This window comes from Pecten maximus, chromosome 15 (genome assembly GCF_902652985.1).
Source record: "Pecten maximus chromosome 15, xPecMax1.1, whole genome shotgun sequence".
Taxonomy (NCBI): Eukaryota; Metazoa; Mollusca; class Bivalvia; order Pectinida; family Pectinidae; genus Pecten; species Pecten maximus.
The window spans coordinates 37,056,114-37,075,290 of NC_047029.1; the positions used below are offsets into that span (position 1 = coordinate 37,056,114).

At 38.9% G+C, this 19,177-nt stretch overlaps 1 protein-coding gene across 1 annotated transcript; it reads right to left on the bottom strand.

The window, feature by feature from the left end:
• Positions 1 to 535: 535 nt before the first annotated feature.
• On the bottom strand, positions 536 to 17,153 carry LOC117343781 (sucrose non-fermenting protein kinase 1-like). Its single transcript, XM_033906279.1, has 9 exons — positions 16,812 to 17,153; positions 9,951 to 10,217; positions 9,405 to 9,632; positions 8,856 to 8,976; positions 8,407 to 8,533; positions 7,526 to 7,657; positions 4,184 to 4,470; positions 3,744 to 3,903; positions 536 to 3,529 (listed from the first exon to the last, which is right to left on the bottom strand). The coding sequence occupies exons 2-9, from the start codon at positions 10,205 to 10,207 to the stop codon at positions 2,661 to 2,663; spliced, it is 2,181 nt and encodes a 726-aa protein (XP_033762170.1). The 5' UTR covers positions 10,208 to 10,217; positions 16,812 to 17,153; the 3' UTR covers positions 536 to 2,660.
• Positions 17,154 to 19,177: the final 2,024 nt, after the last annotated feature.

Consider the following 19,177-nt stretch of genomic DNA (forward strand, 5'->3'; position numbering starts at 1 on the left):
ACTGACCCGAAAAATAACAACACTTTGTCAGGATCATATCAGGATCATTTCAGGCAAGATTCAGCCCAATAGCACTTGTGGAACTGGAGAAGAAGTTTAAAATGTGTTTTTCAAGATGGCGGCTATGGCGGCCATCTTGGATTTCGGACCTACCCGAAAAATAACAACACTTGGTCAGGACCATCTCAGGATCATTTCAGGCAAGTTTCAGCTCAATAGCACTGGTGGAACATGAGAAGAAGTTTAAAATGTGTTTTCAAAATGGCGGCTATGGCGGCCATCTTGGATTTCGGACCTACCCGAAAAATAACAACACTTGGTCAGGACCATCTCAGGTTCATTTCAGGCAAGTTTCAGCTCAATCCCACTGGTGGAACTTGTGAAGAAGTTTGAAATGTGAAAAGTTTACGCACGACGCACGGCGGACGGCGGACGGCAGACGGCGGACGGCGCACGACGACGGACGAAGCATGATGACTATAGGTCATCCTGACCCTTCGGGTCAGATGACCTAAAAATGCAACTAAAGTGTAGGTGTTGTGTAACCCTGAAATACGAACTCATTTCAGGAATTTGTTTTATGCTTTTAAAATGTTTGATAAAAAAACATTTAGAAATGAATGGATCTAGAGTGATGCTACTTGACTTTCCCCCTTTTAACCCTGAATTACAAACTCATTCCAGGCATTGCTGAACATGTACTTGTCTTTAAACACTTCATGTCATAAAAATGATACAGTATAAAATATGACACTATGAAATAAACAATGCCCCACATAATAGCTTAAAACACCAAAAATACCTACTAAATAATGGGGTGTGCAAAAGAACTTCTTCGAGATACAATTAACTTTTTTACAGCTTAGATTTTAACAGATTGATACCTTCGATAGATGTTTTATCATCATCTTTCGAGTCAATGTTTGACGTTTGTTAACACTATTAGCATTGTAACCAATATATCATGCCTCTTTCCAAATTATATTGGATAAATCGGATAAAATAAACCGCAAAAACTGATTTTTTTTTTTAGCTTTTTGATAGGTACGACAATGATGAAAGGGTTGCTTATTCATATCAATATTCATAAAAGTACAAAAAATGTATCTTTAATATGCGTGAATTGTATGATATTTAGAAATATTGAATTTAGATTTGTAATAATATCAGCAATCAGGAACAAAAATGAATATTGCGACATGCATAACAAATACAAGCAGGAACATAACTCGAATATTGCTATAAAATAAAGACATATTAATAATGACATAAAATATAACTCGTAGCGCTCCGATGGACATGGTTTTGTAGGACCACAAATATTGTTTGGTACATTCTGCACCACACTGTGATTAGTGTTTCACCGGAAGAGCGGTTAGAGCATTCAGTTACAATACCGGCCAGGCAACCTCAGGTGAGGGGTCCACGATAGCTCAGTCAATTACAGCACCGGTCATGTAACCTCAGGTGAGGGGTCAACGATAGCTCAGTCAGTTACAACACCGACCACGTAACCTCAGGTGAGGGTCCACGATAGCCCAGTCAGTTACAACACCGGCCATGTAACCTCAGGTGAGGGGTCCACGATATCTCGGTCAGTTACAACACCGGCCATGTAACCTCAGGTGAGGGGTCCACGATAGCGAAGTCAGTTACAACACCGACCACGTAACCTCAGGTGAGGGTCCACGATAGCCCAGTCAGTTACAACACCGACCACGTAACCTCAGGTGAGGAGTCCACGATAGCGAAGTCAGTTACAACACCGGCCATGTAATCTCAGGTGAGGGGTCCACGATAGCTCAGTCAGTTACAACACCGACCACGTAACCTCAGGTGAGGGTCCACGATAGCCCAGTCAGTTACAACACCGGCCATGTAACCTCAGGTGAGGGGTCCACGATAGCGAAGTCAGTTACAACACCGACCACGTAACCTCAGGTGAGGGTCCACGATAGCCCAGTCAGTTACAACACCGACCACGTAACCTCAGGTGAGGAGTCCACGATAGCGAAGTCAGTTACAACACCGGCCATGTAATCTCAGGTGAGGGGTCCACGATAGCTCAGTCAGTTACAACACCGGCCAAAATATATAAATGCATGATTAGGATTATCTTGCTTTGAGTACGTTTGATAAGCTAAAATAACTGATATCAAAATAACTGACAACTTTATGCACGTGCGTGTGTGTGAAAGTGTGTGAGCGTGTGTGTGTATGTGGGTTTGTGTGAGGGTGTGTATGTGTGAGCTTGTGCGTGTGCGCGTGTCTGTGTGTGCTGATGCAATGTTTGACACTCTATAAAATCATAATAATTTACACTCAACCGAAATAATCACTTGGCTGAATATTCTGAAATTGGTTCATATTTTGACCTCCGAACCCCGAAAACGTTTCATCTACTTGACTCTAAAAACTCTAGAAAACAAATAGATATTGAAAGCGTGAAGTATCAAATATACGTAATATGTAATGATAATTACTCTTTCACCAAAAAATAAAAGAGCGAGTTTACAATTCAATATAATGTGGTTGTGTACATAGAGGATACTGAATGGTTTCCCGTTTAATTCAACATACATTTCACTCCTATGACGGAATATCAATATATTCTACGTGTTCTGTAATGGAGAACTATTTAGATGTCGATGTCAATCATCTTATCTTCGTTTCTTCTTGCACTGTATCATATCCAGATTGGGAAGATTAGTGAATTCTGTAGGTAAATCAGGTAAATTTCTTTTTCGAGACCCGTTCCTGATTAGATCCGACAGCTTCATCAGAACTTCCGGGTTAGCTTGCCGATCTGGTTCTTCTTGAACAGCTTCTGATACAGCTGTTCCTTCATCCACGATTGTGGCGGGATGATTACTTTCGCCCAAAGGTTGGATTTCGTTAAGTTGCTCCTGGTACAGGATCATTGACTGGCTGTTAGGTACAATTGGCTTACTTCCCTGGTTGGCAAGTGTAGCTGAACATTGTTGCGGTGAGATATCGGTCATAAAACTCATTGGTTCTGTGATTCCCATGGAGGCATTAGTACATTGGACTTGGTACCTTTGGGTTGTATTGGTCGGGACTGTCCCACCCATGTCAATGTGCTGGTTGCTGCCACTTTCTGTGAAGGTTGCTCTTGGTGCCTCGGCTGACATAATTCTGATTGGCACCGCGGCAGATGGCTGTTCAAACGAGCAATTTGGTAATGTCAGCTCTGTCCCGAATGAAGATATCGCTGTCGCCTGTCCCATCAGATCTAGATGATATGTGGGGAAACTGCTGACATCCAGACTGACATCATTGTCAGCGATGCTGCTGATTGCCACTCGCGCTGATGGAAAATCCGTTTTCTTCTGTGACGTCAAGAAGTCAGGTAGGTGGTAAACCTTCCCTACACCTAGAACAGTTTCGGTGAAGGGAGCAGTTGCTGATGGAGTCAGTATGTTCAGAGAGGTAGTATGGTTGACCATATCGATTCCTAAACCTTTAATTTCTTCGTCTTCATGTTTTGTATTGACATTGGAAGGAGACACTGTAAGTACGTAAGGAATTAAACATCAAAACTCAAAATCATTAAAAAGGAAACAAATTACATAATCAATCATGAAATTGTTCTGATAAAATATGCCATCCTATGATCAAAATAATCAAGAATCAAGATATCTTTAACAGTTTACTGACTTGTATTATGCGAAATATGTCCTCCACGTTTAATTGCTGTATGTAAAATAAGATATCGGACTCACTGTGTGTTACTATCTGTTCATGGGCGTCTGCCGCAGAAATTCTTCTACTAGGGTTGCCATCCAGCGTTTTTAGGAGAAGAGTTTTCAAGGCTTCGCTGTACTTGTCAACAGGAAACGTCCTCTTTACATATTCAGCCACTTGGGACGGGTAATGGATCATCTTTAATAAAAAGGAGTTACATCAAAGACCGCCAATGATACATTCCCACTATCGAAACGCAGAGAGAAAATAAATTTTCTGAATAGAAGCCGAGATAAATCAACGTCTTCTAAACAGCAGCCAGAAACTTTGCTTGTACTCGTGAAACCAACAACTTAAAACAAAGATTAAGACCATGATCAGCGTAATTCTGAATATATGATTTATATTTGCTTTTAAACAATAGACTTGAACACAAAAGACATCGACCTTAACACAGCTTACAATATTTGTTCCATACCTTATACTGCATCTGTTGGTGGTCATTGGTTTCCAATGCTTTAGGGACCACGTCGAATTCATATACCAGGAAACAGATAATAAGACCACACGCGAAAACGTCCACTTTACTGGAGATAGGTGTAGATTTACAGAAGCACCACAGCCACATCTCGGGAGCCATATATGCGGCGGTAACCCTTCCTCCTTGTGACACTTTATCCTGTGCTGTCTTCACTGATCCGAAGTCAATCAACTTGATGATGAAATCCTTGGTGATGAAATCCTTGCTGATGCAGGCATTATCGGCTGGAAAAAAATTCACCAGATTTATCATACAAAAATTACAAACTGTCAATTTACATAATTTACCTTAGATCTTATATTTACCTTTTATTTGACAATTTACAATTAAGTGCACTTTCGGTCAAATTTCCCAGTTTAAATAGCATAGGGAAAAGGTTACCTTCAAGGTATCCTCAGGGATATCCTTCCACAGATTTTGATACACTTCCGGTCTCCGTTAAGACACCCCTAGGGTAACATTCCTAACAGTGAATACCTGTACATTGTTACATACCAGTTGTTAAAGGGAGACAACCCTTACACAAATATATAACTCTTGCAACCTTTTATGGAATCATTTTGTTTGTAACTATTCATGGACAAGTGGTTGTTTACAAGATGTGTGTTAGAGAATTCTAGAAAAGAGATGGTTGGAGAATGTACTTGAAAGATTTGACAATATATTATACCATAGAAAACAAATTGTTATTCAGAACTGGTTAACATATTAGTAGTTTCGGATGTGCGAAAAATATCTACATTCTGGAAATAACTGTCTCGATGACTGGTTTGGACACAGCCTCTTTGGATTCGTGTATAGAGGTGTTACATGCCTTATCGATCCAAATGCGAATTGACCTCCTTCAATGAAAATTCTTTACCTTAATCGGTACGGATCTGACTTGGTTGTCTGCCCTGACCGAGAATGCCCTGAAGTACCTTTCATACATATCCTACGTTTTTAAATCATTAGAACACGTCTATAACTATGCTCTTGAACTTGACCATGTCCATGAGGACAGACCATTGGTCGTCAACTCTCGTGAGTACAGTTCTGTTTCTTTTAACAGGTTTCCTTAGTGATCTCTAATTGCTGTAAGGGGTTGTCTCTATAACCATTTTCTTATCTTGTATTTGCTGATGACGTATCGAAGCAGACATCCTTCTTCAATGTGCACGAGACATTATATGAGGTTTGTTTCTCGATATTAATCCTCCTCATCAATTTCTTCCTCTTCATTACTATCATCATCATCGCCATCATTATAATCATAAAACAACACCTGTAGCTTGCCTCATTCTGAAGGTGGGAAGATGAAATCACATGACGAAAATGTGGATGTCGCATTCTTAGGGTGAGAAAATGAAATCACACCCGGGTAAAAATGTGGAAATGTACAGATTCTATATTCATAGTAACTGTAACATTGACCTTCGACCTTTTGACCAGTACAGAAACAATCTTATGCAAGAAATTCTGGTAAGGAAGAACCGCATCAAGTTTGAGTTTGATCGTTCCAATGGAACTTGAGCTTTCACATGGATACCTCAGAGCGGAGGACGCTGACGCAGCCGGCATAACGATACATATTTATATATGTCGCCTGTTGATTGCTAGCGACGTAAATAAGGAAATCACACGCTGGAAAAAATGTGGATTTCTCATTTTTAAGGTAAAAAGTGAAAGCACACGCCGATATAACTCTGAATGTCCAGGGTATACGTAAGAGGGCATGCAATCTCACACAGGTAAAATTGTCGATTCTTCTGTCCAAGGTAAAGAGAGCATTTAATCTTACACAGGTAAAATTGTCGATACTTCTGTCCAAGGTAAAGAGAGCATTTAATCTTACACAGGTAAAATTGTCGATACTTCTGTCCAAGGTAAAGAGAGCATTTAATCTTACACAGGTAAAATTGTAGATACTTCTGTCCGAGGTAAAGAGAGCATTTAATCTTACACAGGTAAAATTGTCGATACTTCTGTCCAAGGTAAAGAGAGCATTTAATCTTACACAGGTAAAATTGTAGATACTTCTGTCCGAGGTAAAGAGAGCATTTAATCTTACACAGGTGAAATTGTGGATATTTCTGTCAGGTAAGGAGAAAATTGTTTCTCTTACCCTGGACAGGGAGATCAACAACTTTACCGGTGTCGGATATTTTCTTATCTCTCTTTAGGGTTGAGACAAGTTGCAAGTTCCCAAACAATTGAATGATGTTACAGCAACATAAAATCACGTCTAAAATTCTATCACGTCACATCAATATTGTCTTGGATTGATGTAATGTCAATATTAGATACATCATAGGCCAAACAGGGTAAGGGGAAAATCACCATTTAACCTCTTGGAGAGAGACGGGAAATCTCAACCCGCAGAGTAAGATTATTAAGCTGCAAAACAGGAGGCTTTGCAAATTAAGAATCTACCCCCTCCAGTTGAGATCCCCCTGGTTGACCTCCGAAGGGTGAAAGATGATGTTAATATCACACTGGTAAAATTTTGGATAATTCTGTCAAAGGCAAGATAAAATGAAATCTCACGCCGGTAAAACTGTGGGTACACCTCCTATGAGGGCCTGTATTACTCAACTTGTTGATTCAAGCTAAAGTCAAAATAAAACAATATCATTTCTACAACATGAACGTGTTTATATTTTGATGCCCAGCCATGCTGTATGAGTTAAAGGGATGGGGATCACAACAGTTTCAAAAATAGAAGAAGTCGTTTATAGTAATATAGTTAAATTACTCCTTTTGCACCGCCCCTCAGGCCCCTGGGGGTCAGCTCCAGCTCCAGCGTTTGTACAGATTTGAATTCCATTCACCTAGAAATCACAACCACTGGACTATGTCACACATTGCTAAGTTCCAGAGAAGTCGTCGATAATATCAATATTGCCAAATGGACCCCTTTTGGGCCTGCCATCAGACTCCGTTGTTTTTTGTTTCTGTTGATACACTGTAGGTGTAGCACATACAAATGTACTAATGCTGACTCTCACATTTATTCATGTTTAAACACCATCGTGTGAAAGAGATACTAAATTGAACATGGAACCTTCAAATAAACCTAAAAAGCGTTCAGATAAGGACCAGTTGTTCCAAAAGGTGATTGTGACACTCGTTAATTACGACCAAATACAGGTAATATCAAGTCCACTTAATGAGGACCAGGGAAGGGAACCAGCAGGCATATTAAAGAGAGATATAATACCAGCCTGGTAATAATTATGGAAACCAAGTAATTAGTAAGTACTGAATACATCAGTGATCACATAACCAGATATTACTTACGTTTGAGGTCCCGATGGATTACCCCATGGTGGTCAAGGCCAATCAAACCATCTGTAAACTGTTCAAAAATTGCCCATATCTCTGTTTCCGTCACCTGTCCTCTGTGTTTCCTCCACTGACGGAGAGATTGACCTGTAAGCCAATAATACATTCTTATCAATTACTTTGATTGGATAGCCATGGTTACCTATATACCTGAGTGGTTGGATAGCCATGGATACCTATATACCTGAGTGATTGGATAACCATGGTTACCTATATACCTGAGTGATTGGATAGTCATGGTTATCTATATACCTGAGTGATTCGATAGTCATGGTTACCTATATGCCTGAGTGGTTGGATAGCCATGGATAACTATATACCTGAGTGATTGGATAATCATGGTTACCTATATACCTGAGTGGTTGGATAGTCATGGCTACCTATATACTGGAGTGATTGGATAACTATGGTTACCTATATACTGGAGTGATTGGAAAACCATGGTTACCTATATACCTGAGTGATCAGATAGTCATGGTTACCTATATACCGGAGTGATCAGATAGTCATGGTTACCTATATACCTGAGTGATCAGATAGTCATGGTTACCTATATACCGGAGTGATCAGATAGTCATGGTTACCTATATACCTGAGTGATCAGATAGTCATGGTTACCTATATACCTGAGTGATCAGATAGCCATGGTTACCTATATACCGGAGTGATCAGATAGCCATGGTTACCTATATACCAGAGTGATCAGATAGTCATGGTTACCTATATACCGGAGTGATCAGATAACCATGGTTACCTATATACCAGAGTGATTGGATAGTCATGGTTACCTATATACCAGAGAGGATTATAACATGTGTGACTGACTTCCAACTTACCGCAGAACTCCATACGAAGCACGTGATGTCCATCATCCATAGCAGTTCCGTAAACTGCTGGTATATTTCTATGACCCCGTAAGGCTTCCAGGGTGTCACGTTCCCTTGTTCTTGGTTTTCCGTAGTACTGTTAAATAGAACAGCATGGTTGAGGCATATTACTTCAAAGATTGTACAAAACACACACAACATATACGCACATTTGCAAACAAATTGAGAAGAAAATGCAGGTGAATCCAAATATCCTTTTCCAATAGATTAACTACATCAATAACGCTGTCTTAACTTTCTATGGATAGCTGATGATGCCAAGGACTCCAGTCAAGATACCTCGGAGGTGACTATATGGATAAAGGTCAAAAGTAATATTAAAATCAAGGACAGGGAGGTTCAACATTAATGGTTTAGTTATTATATATTTTTATATAACTTCTCGGGTCACTCTCTACCTTTTTATGGACGACCAGCTTGTTTGTGTGTACATTCTGGTACAGAATACATTCAGCTTCGGTTCCCTTTCCAAGAGAACACACTAGCTTTTCATTCTCATCCATCAAGGTCTTTGGATCTCTATAAGAAAATGATAGTGATGGTTGTTAGAGTATCCAATAAACTTATTACAGCAGCATATTTGAGTACATGTAGTTTATATTTCCTGTCATTAAAAACATTTCTCTTTCAAGAACAAAAAAAATGTTTTTAATTTCAATGTGGATATCTAATTACAAAAATACAAATAGTGAAATGATCATGTTCGGTATTTTAAAGCTTTTGTCTAGAGTAACTTACTGCTGAAGTTGACATGTTTGGTATTTCGAAGCTTTTGTCTAGAGTAACTTACTGCTGTAGTTGACATATTTGGTATTTTTGAAGCTTTTGTCTAAAGTGTCTTACTGCTGTAGTTGACATATTTGGTATTTTTGAAGCTTTTGTCTAAAGTGTCTTACTGCTAAGTTGACTTGTTCGGTATTTTGAAGCTTTTCTCTAAAGTAACTTACTGCTGAAGCTGACATTCTTGTTTCATTGTAACCAGCTGTTGTCCGAAGCTTTTCTCTTTAATATGTATATTGCATCCATCCAAAACCTTCAGGTCATCTGGTTGGTTGTTTGAAGTACACTGATCCAGACATCTGATCCCTGGACCTCCATACAGATCGTCATCAACCCTTCCATGTCTGTGGTCAGACTGAATATTGTTAAAACTTCCATCAAGTAGCCTTTGATGCCTATGATATTAAAACAAAACACAATTAATGTAATCAATATACTTTGGTTTTTATATATGAACCTGACCACCCTATGATATGTCAGTCTCTTCACTCTACAATGTGAACCTCCTCACCCTATGATATGTGAACCTCCTCACCCTATGTTAAATGAACCTCCTCACCCTATGTTAAATGAACCTCACTTTTGTGATTAAGTGTTTAACAGAATATTTAGTATGAAATATTTTACTACTTTAAACATTAATAATATATATATATCAACATTTCTCTGAAATGAAAGTCATCATTTCAAGTAGCACTGTTATTCATACTTACTGTTTTTCTAAATCGTTTTCATTATCAGACATTTCGCCTGTTCCTCCAATTTTCTGGTTTCCATATTCGTCCTGCATGTCAAGACAATCATTGAGAACATCACTCGACATACAGCTACTGTATTCGAATAGCTTCTGTGTTTTTTCAAGGCCACCATCAGAATTCTCTCCTGACAGTTGTTCCATGACTTTATAGGAAGAACCATCAACATCAGGTTGTCCAAACAGTTCGTTAACGCCAGCGTGTGGCTTAACCATTCTTCCTCAGCTAAAATAAGAAATAAATTTATGTCGAACACTATATTTTCATTTATTCAACAAGACAATATATTATTTAATTTCACAAGAACAATTTAAACAGTGTATGAATCCTGATTTGAAAATGGCTGGCTGACAAACACAGTTTTCGTGACAATACATTGAAGGCGAATTCATGAAATGTGAATATAGTTATGGTACTGTTTGGGGTTTTTTGTTCAATGTCCTATGAACAGCCAGGGTCATTTTGAGACGTGCCATGTTTTGGAGGTGGTGGAAAGCCGGTGTGCACAGGGAAAAACCACCGCGGCCACTAAATTTATGGTACTCCCTCTAAATAGCAGGAATCATAGATCAGCAGTATTACATACTTCCACCTCAGTTTCAAAACCACATGTCTCCTTGTGTGCTCGTGTAGGTCCAAGTGGACGGATAAATGTTACCATTTCCTAATGGCTAGCTGTAGGATTAGTGGACAGATAAATGTTAACATCTCCTAATGGCTAGCTGTAGGATTAGTGGACAGATAAATGTTAACATCTCCTAATGGCTAGCTGTAGGATTAGTGGACAGATAAATGTTAACATTTCCTAATGGCTAGCTGTAGGATTAGTGGACAGATAAATGTTAACATTTCCTAATGGCTAGCTGTAGTATGGTGGACGGATAAATGTTAACATTTCCTAATGGCTAGCTGTAGGATTATGGTGGACAGATAAATGTTAACATCTCCTAATGGCTAGCTGTAGGATTAGTGGACAGATAAATGTTAACATTTCCTAATGGCTAGCTGTAGGATTAGTGGACAGATAAATGTTAACATCTCCTAATGGCTAGCTGTAGGATTAAGTGTATAGCTTCTGAGTTGTCAGTACATATGCTGTTACTTACAATAGATCCCAGAGGCATCTTACTGCCCACTATTGAATGATGTTTATTGGTTCTGTTTAAGGACCCACGGACCAATGAACTACAAACCGTGGATCATGAGCCATGGACTCATGAATCACAGGATGTAGACCCAAAGAACACGGCCTCAAACCACGGACCAATGAACCTGAACAACGGACACATAAACCCATGGACCCACGAATCCCCGAACCACAAGAAGACACATGGACCCTCTGAGCAATGAACAAGAGGCCCAATGGGTATGTATCGTTCACCTGGCTCTACAGCAACTTTGAAGTTGATTGAGATCATTTCTACAGATACTATGCTGCTTACATCTTTATTCAACTATCAGAGTAGGATAGGTTTATTCATATCAATAAATTTTCTAGTCCTTCATTCCAGCATTCTATTGGCCTAATATAAGGTCTCAGACACTCTTGGCTATCGCAAAATTATTGTTTAAATATTTAAGCAGATTTCACCCCTGTGGCCTTGAATGTAGGTAAAGGTCATTTAATTGAACAAACTTGGTAGCCCTTCACCCGAGCATGCTACAGGCCCAATATCAAGTCCCTGGGCCTCTTGGTTATTGAGAAGAAGTTGTTTGAAGAGGATAGCCTATCTGACCCATGCGACCTAGAATGAAGGTCAAGGTCATTCATTTGAACAAACATGGTAGCCCTTCAACCTAGCATGCTAAAGACCCAATATCAACTCCCTGGAACATTTAATTCATGAGAAGAAGTTGTTCAAACATATCAGCCTATTCAACCCTGTGACCTTGAATGTAGGCCAAGGTCATTCACTTGAACAAATTCAGTAGCCCTTCACCCCAGCATGCTACAGGCCTAATATCAACTTCCTGGCACTCTTGATTATTGAGAAGAAGTCATTTAAACATTTTAGCCTATATGACCAATGTGACCTTGAATGAAGGTCAAGGTCTTTTATTTGAACAAACTTGGTAGCCCTTCATCCCTGCATGCTACATGACCAATATCAAGTCCCTGAGCCTCTTGGTTATTTAGAAGATGTTTGAAGATTTTTGCCTATATGACCCATGTGACCTTGAATAAAGGTCAAGGTTCATTTGAACAAACTTGGTAACCCTTCACCCAAGCATGCTACAGACCCAATATCAACTCCCTAGCTCTTCTTGGTTATGGAGAAGTCATTTGAAGATTTTAGCCTATTTGACACCTGTGACCTTGAAAGTAGTTCAAGGTCATCTATTTGAACAAACTTGATAGAGCTTTATTCAAGGAAGCTACATGCAAAATATCAGTACCCTCACCCTTCGTTTGAAGTCACTGAATGAAAATTTACGGACGGAGCACGGGGCACGCGTACGATACATGATGGTGATAGGTCATCCTGACCCTTCGGATCAGATGACCTAAAAGATATCAACCACAAACCATTGGCCCTGAACCTGGGACCACAAACACGGACCAATGGACAATGTACCCACAGACCACAGAACACAGAACCGAACAAAGACCACGAACCATGAACAATAGTCCCATGGACCACAAACTGTGAACAATGTTTGCTTGGACCACGAACCATGCACATACAGACCAAGGACCCATGACCCACAACCAACTGACCCACAAACAACAGACCCATGAACAACAGAACCACGGACACGGACCCATGGATAATGAACCCATTGACCATGGACTCATGAGCCACGAACCATGCACAGAGAGACCCTTGGAATATGAACTCCTACACCATGAACCACAGACCAAGGAACCACAGACCAGGAATCACAGAACCATGAACTACCGACCACGATCTCATAAACCAGGAACAATGTAACCACCAACTACTGACCCTGGAACCACACAGACCCATAGACAATGACCCATGAACCAAAAACCACATACCCATGAATCACAGACCATGGAACCACTGACCCATGAACCTTGGACCACGGACCCATGGACCATAGAACCATGAACCCATGAACCTAGGACTATGGACCATAAACCCATGAACCACGAACCATGAAATCACAAATCTTGGACCTATGAACCTTGGACCAGGGTAGCAGTGTACAGTAAAAATGCCAAATTCTGAAAAATATGGCACATGTTTTAGATATGTAAACATTGCCAGTTAACCTTACATATAACCTCTAATAAAGTATATATATTTGAAATCTGTACAACATTTGCAATTTTAAAAGAGCTCTGAAGGATAAGTCAACTGATATTTTCTGTGAGTTTTGGAGCTGTGAATACCATGGTAACAGCTTAAAAAATTCTCCAAAATTGCAAAATATTATGATATTTGACCCAAAATGGCACAATTCTCTATACAATTTTTTTTCTGAAACCTATCTAAAATTAAACATCTCTATCCCAAAGACAGAATTAATCTTGTTTGGACATATGTTGTAAATTAAGTTTTCCGCTATCTTACCTTTCCTGTGGGCTTCCATTTTTCGCTGTAGGCAAAACTAAATTTCCTGTGTAAACACACGTTCGGAAAATCCGGATATTTAAAATCCGGAACCAATTTATTAATTTTTTTTTTAATAAATGTGAAGCCTGTATGTACTACTTCATACTGAATATACCAATTATAGTGTACATTTGTTTTTTCATTTTTTATGCATATCATAATACAGGAGTTATTTGCTTAACAAAAAAATTGCCCATGGCCAGGCTGTCTTACTGTGGTGTGCTACCCAAGAACCAAGGAAAAACAGACTCATGAACTATGAACCAGAGACCCACATACCAAAGGACCATGAACTATGAACCAGAGACCCACATACCAAAGGACCATGAACTATGAACCAGAGACCCACATACCAAAGGACCATGAACTATGAACCAGAGACCCACATACCAAAGGACCATGAACTATGAACCAGAGACCCACATACCAAAGGACCATGAACTATGAACCAGAGACCCACATACCAAAGGACCATGAACTATGAACCAGAGACCCACATACCAAAGAACCATGAACTATGAACCAGAGACCCACATACCAAAGAACCATGGACCATGAACCAGGGATCCATAAACCACAAAGATAAGGGTCCAGAAACGTTTTATTCTTTGATTTAGGTCAAAGACCAGAATATGTCAGATTGATATCATTTTGATACATGACAACACCAAACCTAGGTGAATCCATGTCCCAATTATGAAGTGCCAGTGTGATGTTTTTCTTTGATGTAGGTATAAAGTTCCAGTGTCAAGAGGTTTAGCAGATAGAGCCCAGTTAAGATAATGTGCAGAAGGAGGTATAGAAAGGACACAATACAAAACTATAACCTAAGCATCAAGTGCCAGTTTCAGATAATGTAGTAGATAAAGCCAATACAATTTTTTTTCTTTCATGTAGGTCAAAGGTCACAACTTAAGTCACAGTGACCCTTTTTTCAAACAGGACATGTACACATCACCTCACACTGGTAACCAAAGGCCTAAAGTATGAAGTGCCAATGTGATATTTTTCTTTGATTTAATAGGTCAAAGGTCAGAATATATGTCATATTGGCCTACCTTTGATACATGCATATGACACACTGCCTCACCTCAGTGAACGCACAAGTATAAAGTGCTAGTGTCAAGAAGTGTAGGAAATAGAGCCCATTCACATACTTTGTTTTCTTTAATTAAGTTCAAAGGTCAAAATGAAGGTCACTGTGACTTTCTTTTGAAACACAATATATGGCCTCATTTCACCAAAGCCCCAAGTATGAAGTGACAGTAGGAGATAGGATTCCAAATCTTTTTATTTTGATGTAGGTCAAAGGTCAGAATGTATGTCAGATGACATTTTATTCTATGACACCACCACACCTATATGTCCCAAGTATCCAGTGTCATTCTTTTTCATTGATGTAGGTCAAAGGTGAAATGGTGGTCGGGTGGCACAGTGGTAACACACTTGCCTTTCACCAAGGCGGCCTGGGTTCGATTCCCCAATCGGACGTGAAAATTAAGGTACGGGGTCACCTGCCTGACCATGTGGGTTTTCCCCGGGTACTCCGGTTTCCTCCCACAGTAAGACCCCTCGCGCGCTTCCATCCGGTCCAACAAGCGGGATTAATATGAATTAATATAACTTGTTTCTCAATTGTTGTAAAATAAGTAAAGTTTCCATAAAGGTGAAATGAAGGTCAGAGTGGTCGTATTTTGACACATGACATACCGCTTTGCCTACATGTAGGTGAGCCCAAGCTCCAATTATGAAGTTCCAATAGAGTAGGAGATAAGTGATAATGTGTGGAAGGACGGACACAACAGAAACTTAAATCCCCCACACCCACCAACACCCTGCCCCGTCCACCAAGTCCACCTCCTCCCCGGCATTTCAAAATTAATTTCCTATTTCATCATCTATCTCAAAGAAATACTTCAAACTACATATTGATGTACGTGTTTAGTTTAAACTGATAACAAAAACACATGAATGATTAATCATTTTTATTGCTACTGCTTGGAAACAAGGAAATGCATATTGACAAGATAATATGCCTCCTAAAATGAGGATTTGATTTTTTTTTCTTTTCTGACATCAAACATGTGTACAGCTGTACATGTAACTGTAAGTCAAATATTTGCCTCATCACAGGAAACTTCTGGTATTGTAACATGAAAATACCATTTAAAATGTTTGTGAAAATTTTTTAAATTTTGGTAGTTAGAAATATCTGGACTTGATACACACATGCATATATTGATGGTGACTGATCATTATATTATTAGACACAAAATATTGATGAGTATGATGTTTGTCTAGGATTTCAATTTTGAAAAATGGCCAAACCCAATATCATTTAGATGTAATATATATGCTGATTTAATATCAAATAACGTGTGCGCATGTTGTATGTAGCTGTCCATATGCTGCAGCCTGATATAAATTTTGCATGTACATGTAATGTACACGCAAAGACACATGAAACTGACCACAGTTTACAGAGGAAAGACCCTGAAACCGGACAAGATTAGGAAAAAAAACTATAATGTATTCTTTGTTTGTTATTGTTTTATTGTTTGTTGTTTTTTTGTGTGTGTGTGTGGGGGGGGGGGGGGGGGGGGGGGGGGGGGTAGACAGTTTTCATCAAATTTTGTCTTCATAATATGCTGTCATATGTATATTTCATCATTTATGTTTTACCGAATAAGACAGATCATAAGATTTTGAACTATATCTAGTATTGTCAATCTAATTAAAATGTACATTTAGGTCTATATGCTCATTCTGATCTAGTGTCTGATCAATGTGGAAACACGTGACCACTGTTTATATGAAATTAGTGAAAACTAAAAATAGAATTTGCTAAACATCTCATGACTTACATGTATGACTCATACATGTCAGGTGTACAATGTGTAACTACATTGTATACATCTACAAAGTGCACAAGAAACAAAATCGCCTAAAATTAAACCATAGAGTTACGAATGGTACCTAAGAATGGATTTATGTCCATGTTTAAATAGCACTAAACGGTACAGAGAGATGCCAAAGTAAAAACTTGTGAGCAATGTAGGAAATGTTTACATGTGTCTACTGCGTAGTTTAGGTTACCGGTCTCTTAGCCGGCCTGACAGACCTGTATTTACATGATTTACATTGTGTGATTAAATCTTATAGCTGTATTAAATGTATATAATGTATTGTAAGTAGAAAATTGTTATATTTCATGCATAAGCCATTAATTAATACTCACAAAGTGGCGTCGGCTCCGCAAGTTTGTCACAACTAAATATATAAAATGTGATCACGTGATATGGGTTTTCCGCGAAAGGGAATTCCCCGGCATGTTTTTTGTGTGTGTGTGGGAAATTCAAACATAGGCATGGCCCTTATATTACAGTGATATCCGTCTCTGGTTCAAAATAAGTTACGAAACACTTATTCTGGACAATTTAATAACAATTTATCATTTCTCTACTTTTACTATTGAGCTATGTTAATTAAAACACTATAAAGCGTCATTTTTATTTTTATTTTATTTTGAGAATGTTTAAACAACTGCAACTACATGTATACAGTGACATGCCGAATGACAACAATAGCAACAGGGACCAACATATATATACGTCTGCCCCTAGCAGCAATTTAGGAAACGTTAGGCTTGCCATCTTTCAAAGTAAATAGAACCAGAGACTGGGGGGGGGGGGGGGGGGGGGGGGGGGGGGGCAATTTACTTTTTTTTTATCATAATCTTTCAAAAGTCTATTACACCCTCAAAACGTTACATACTTAACATTATTACCATCGAAATGTTACACACTTTACACAATTTCCACCCTAAAAATTACACTTAACACTGTATCACGCTCCAAATGCTATTTAAAACTTTTCACTATTAACACCAAACTGATTTTTGGTCACTTTCTGCAGTTTTGCTATATTATATTATCGAGAACTCTGCTACACAGTTGTGTCTATTAATGAATTTGACTTGAAGAGTTTCAGAGGAAATGAATTTGCATTTGCTTTCTTTTTTGTTCCATACTTTTATTATTCTGTTTTGACAACGATGTTCTAAGTTATATAATTCATTGATTTTCTTATTTTTCTTAATGGTTTTTTTTAACTATATTTCTGTTTCTAAATGAAACCGATCTTACGATCCACTGTTTTGTGGAACTGGAACACCTTTGAAAGGTGTACTGTCAATGCATTAAAACTTGTTTGGAAATACATGTATATTAACTTAACCTACATCTAACTTACACGTGCTGCGCGTGCATAGAAAGTTCTAACCAGGGTTTGTAACCTACTTTTTCTCTAATGTATTTCATGCCACCTTTCCACAGTGCATTAGTTTATATATCAATCTTATTTTATTATAATTTTTTTTTTTATCAATTTCTGATTTAAATATCCGCACCGGCATATCTTCTAGAACGGTTTATGAAACTTTATGAATTTTACTGTTCCATATCAATTCGTATATCAGATTATTTATTTGAGTTTTGTTCATGTGGAGCAGTCTTTTTGGCACATTCCATCAACCACTTTTGAACATGTGAACGACTTATGTATAAGTACCGCGTATCATAATAATTTTAATATAAATGACGGAACCTTAATGAATTTGGAGATAGCCGCTATCCACATCGGTGTTTTTAGGTTTCAACCTTCCTTCGAAATTGCTGGTTGGTAAACTCTGCCGACAGATTAGATTACGAAATCGATATTTTATCTAGACATACATGATACTAATGTATCGGTCTTTAACATTTTGGTTCCTAGTAATATTGGCAAGAACTTGAATAGCTAACTGATACAGTTTTATTCTCTGTACCTGACGTTCACCAAAGTGACAACCCCTTATGGGTTACTCGTACCCAACGTTCATCAAAGTGATCAACCCTTATGGGTTACTAGTACCTAACGTTCACCAAAGTGACAACCCCTTATGGGTTACTAGTACCCAACGTTCATCAAAGTGATCAACCCTTATGGGTTACTCGTACCTAACGTTCACCAAAGTGACAACCCATTATGGGTTACTCATACCTAACGTTCACCAAAGTGACAATCCCTTATGGGTTACTCGTACCTAACGTTCACCAAAGTGACAACCCCTTATGGGTTACTAGTACCTAACGTTCACCAAAGTGATCAACCCCTTATGGGTTACTCGTACCTAACGTTCACCAAAGTGACAACCCCTTATGGGTTACTCGTACCCAACGTTCACCAAAGTGATCAACCCATTATAGGTTACTCGTACCTAACATCACCAAAGTGACAACCCCTTATGGGTTACTCGTACCTAACGTTCACCAAAGTGACAACCCCTTATGGGTTACTCGTACCTAACGTTCACCAAAGTGATCAACCCCTTATGGGTTACTCGTACCTAGCGTTCATCAAAGTGACAATCCCTTATGGGTTACTCGTACCCAACGTTCACCAAAGTGATCAACCCCTTATGGGTTACTCATACCTAACGTTCACCAAAGTGATCAACCCCTTATGGGTTACTCGTACCCAACGTTCACCAAAGTGACAATCCCTTATGGGTTACTCGTACCCAACGTTCACCAAAGTGATCAACCCCTTATGGGTTACTCGTAC

Coding starts and splice junctions, on each gene's coding strand:
- LOC117343781 (XM_033906279.1), bottom strand. CDS start 10,207: ATGGTTAAGCCACACGCTGGCGTTAACGAACTGTTTGGACAACCTGAT. Junction 8,977..9,404: donor CAAGAATGTCAGCTTCAGCA/GTAAGTTACTTT, acceptor ATTTTCTTATAG/AGATCCAAAGACCTTGATGG. Junction 4,471..7,525: donor AATCCATCGGGACCTCAAAC/GTAAGTAATATC, acceptor ATTTTTTTCCAG/CCGATAATGCCTGCATCAGC.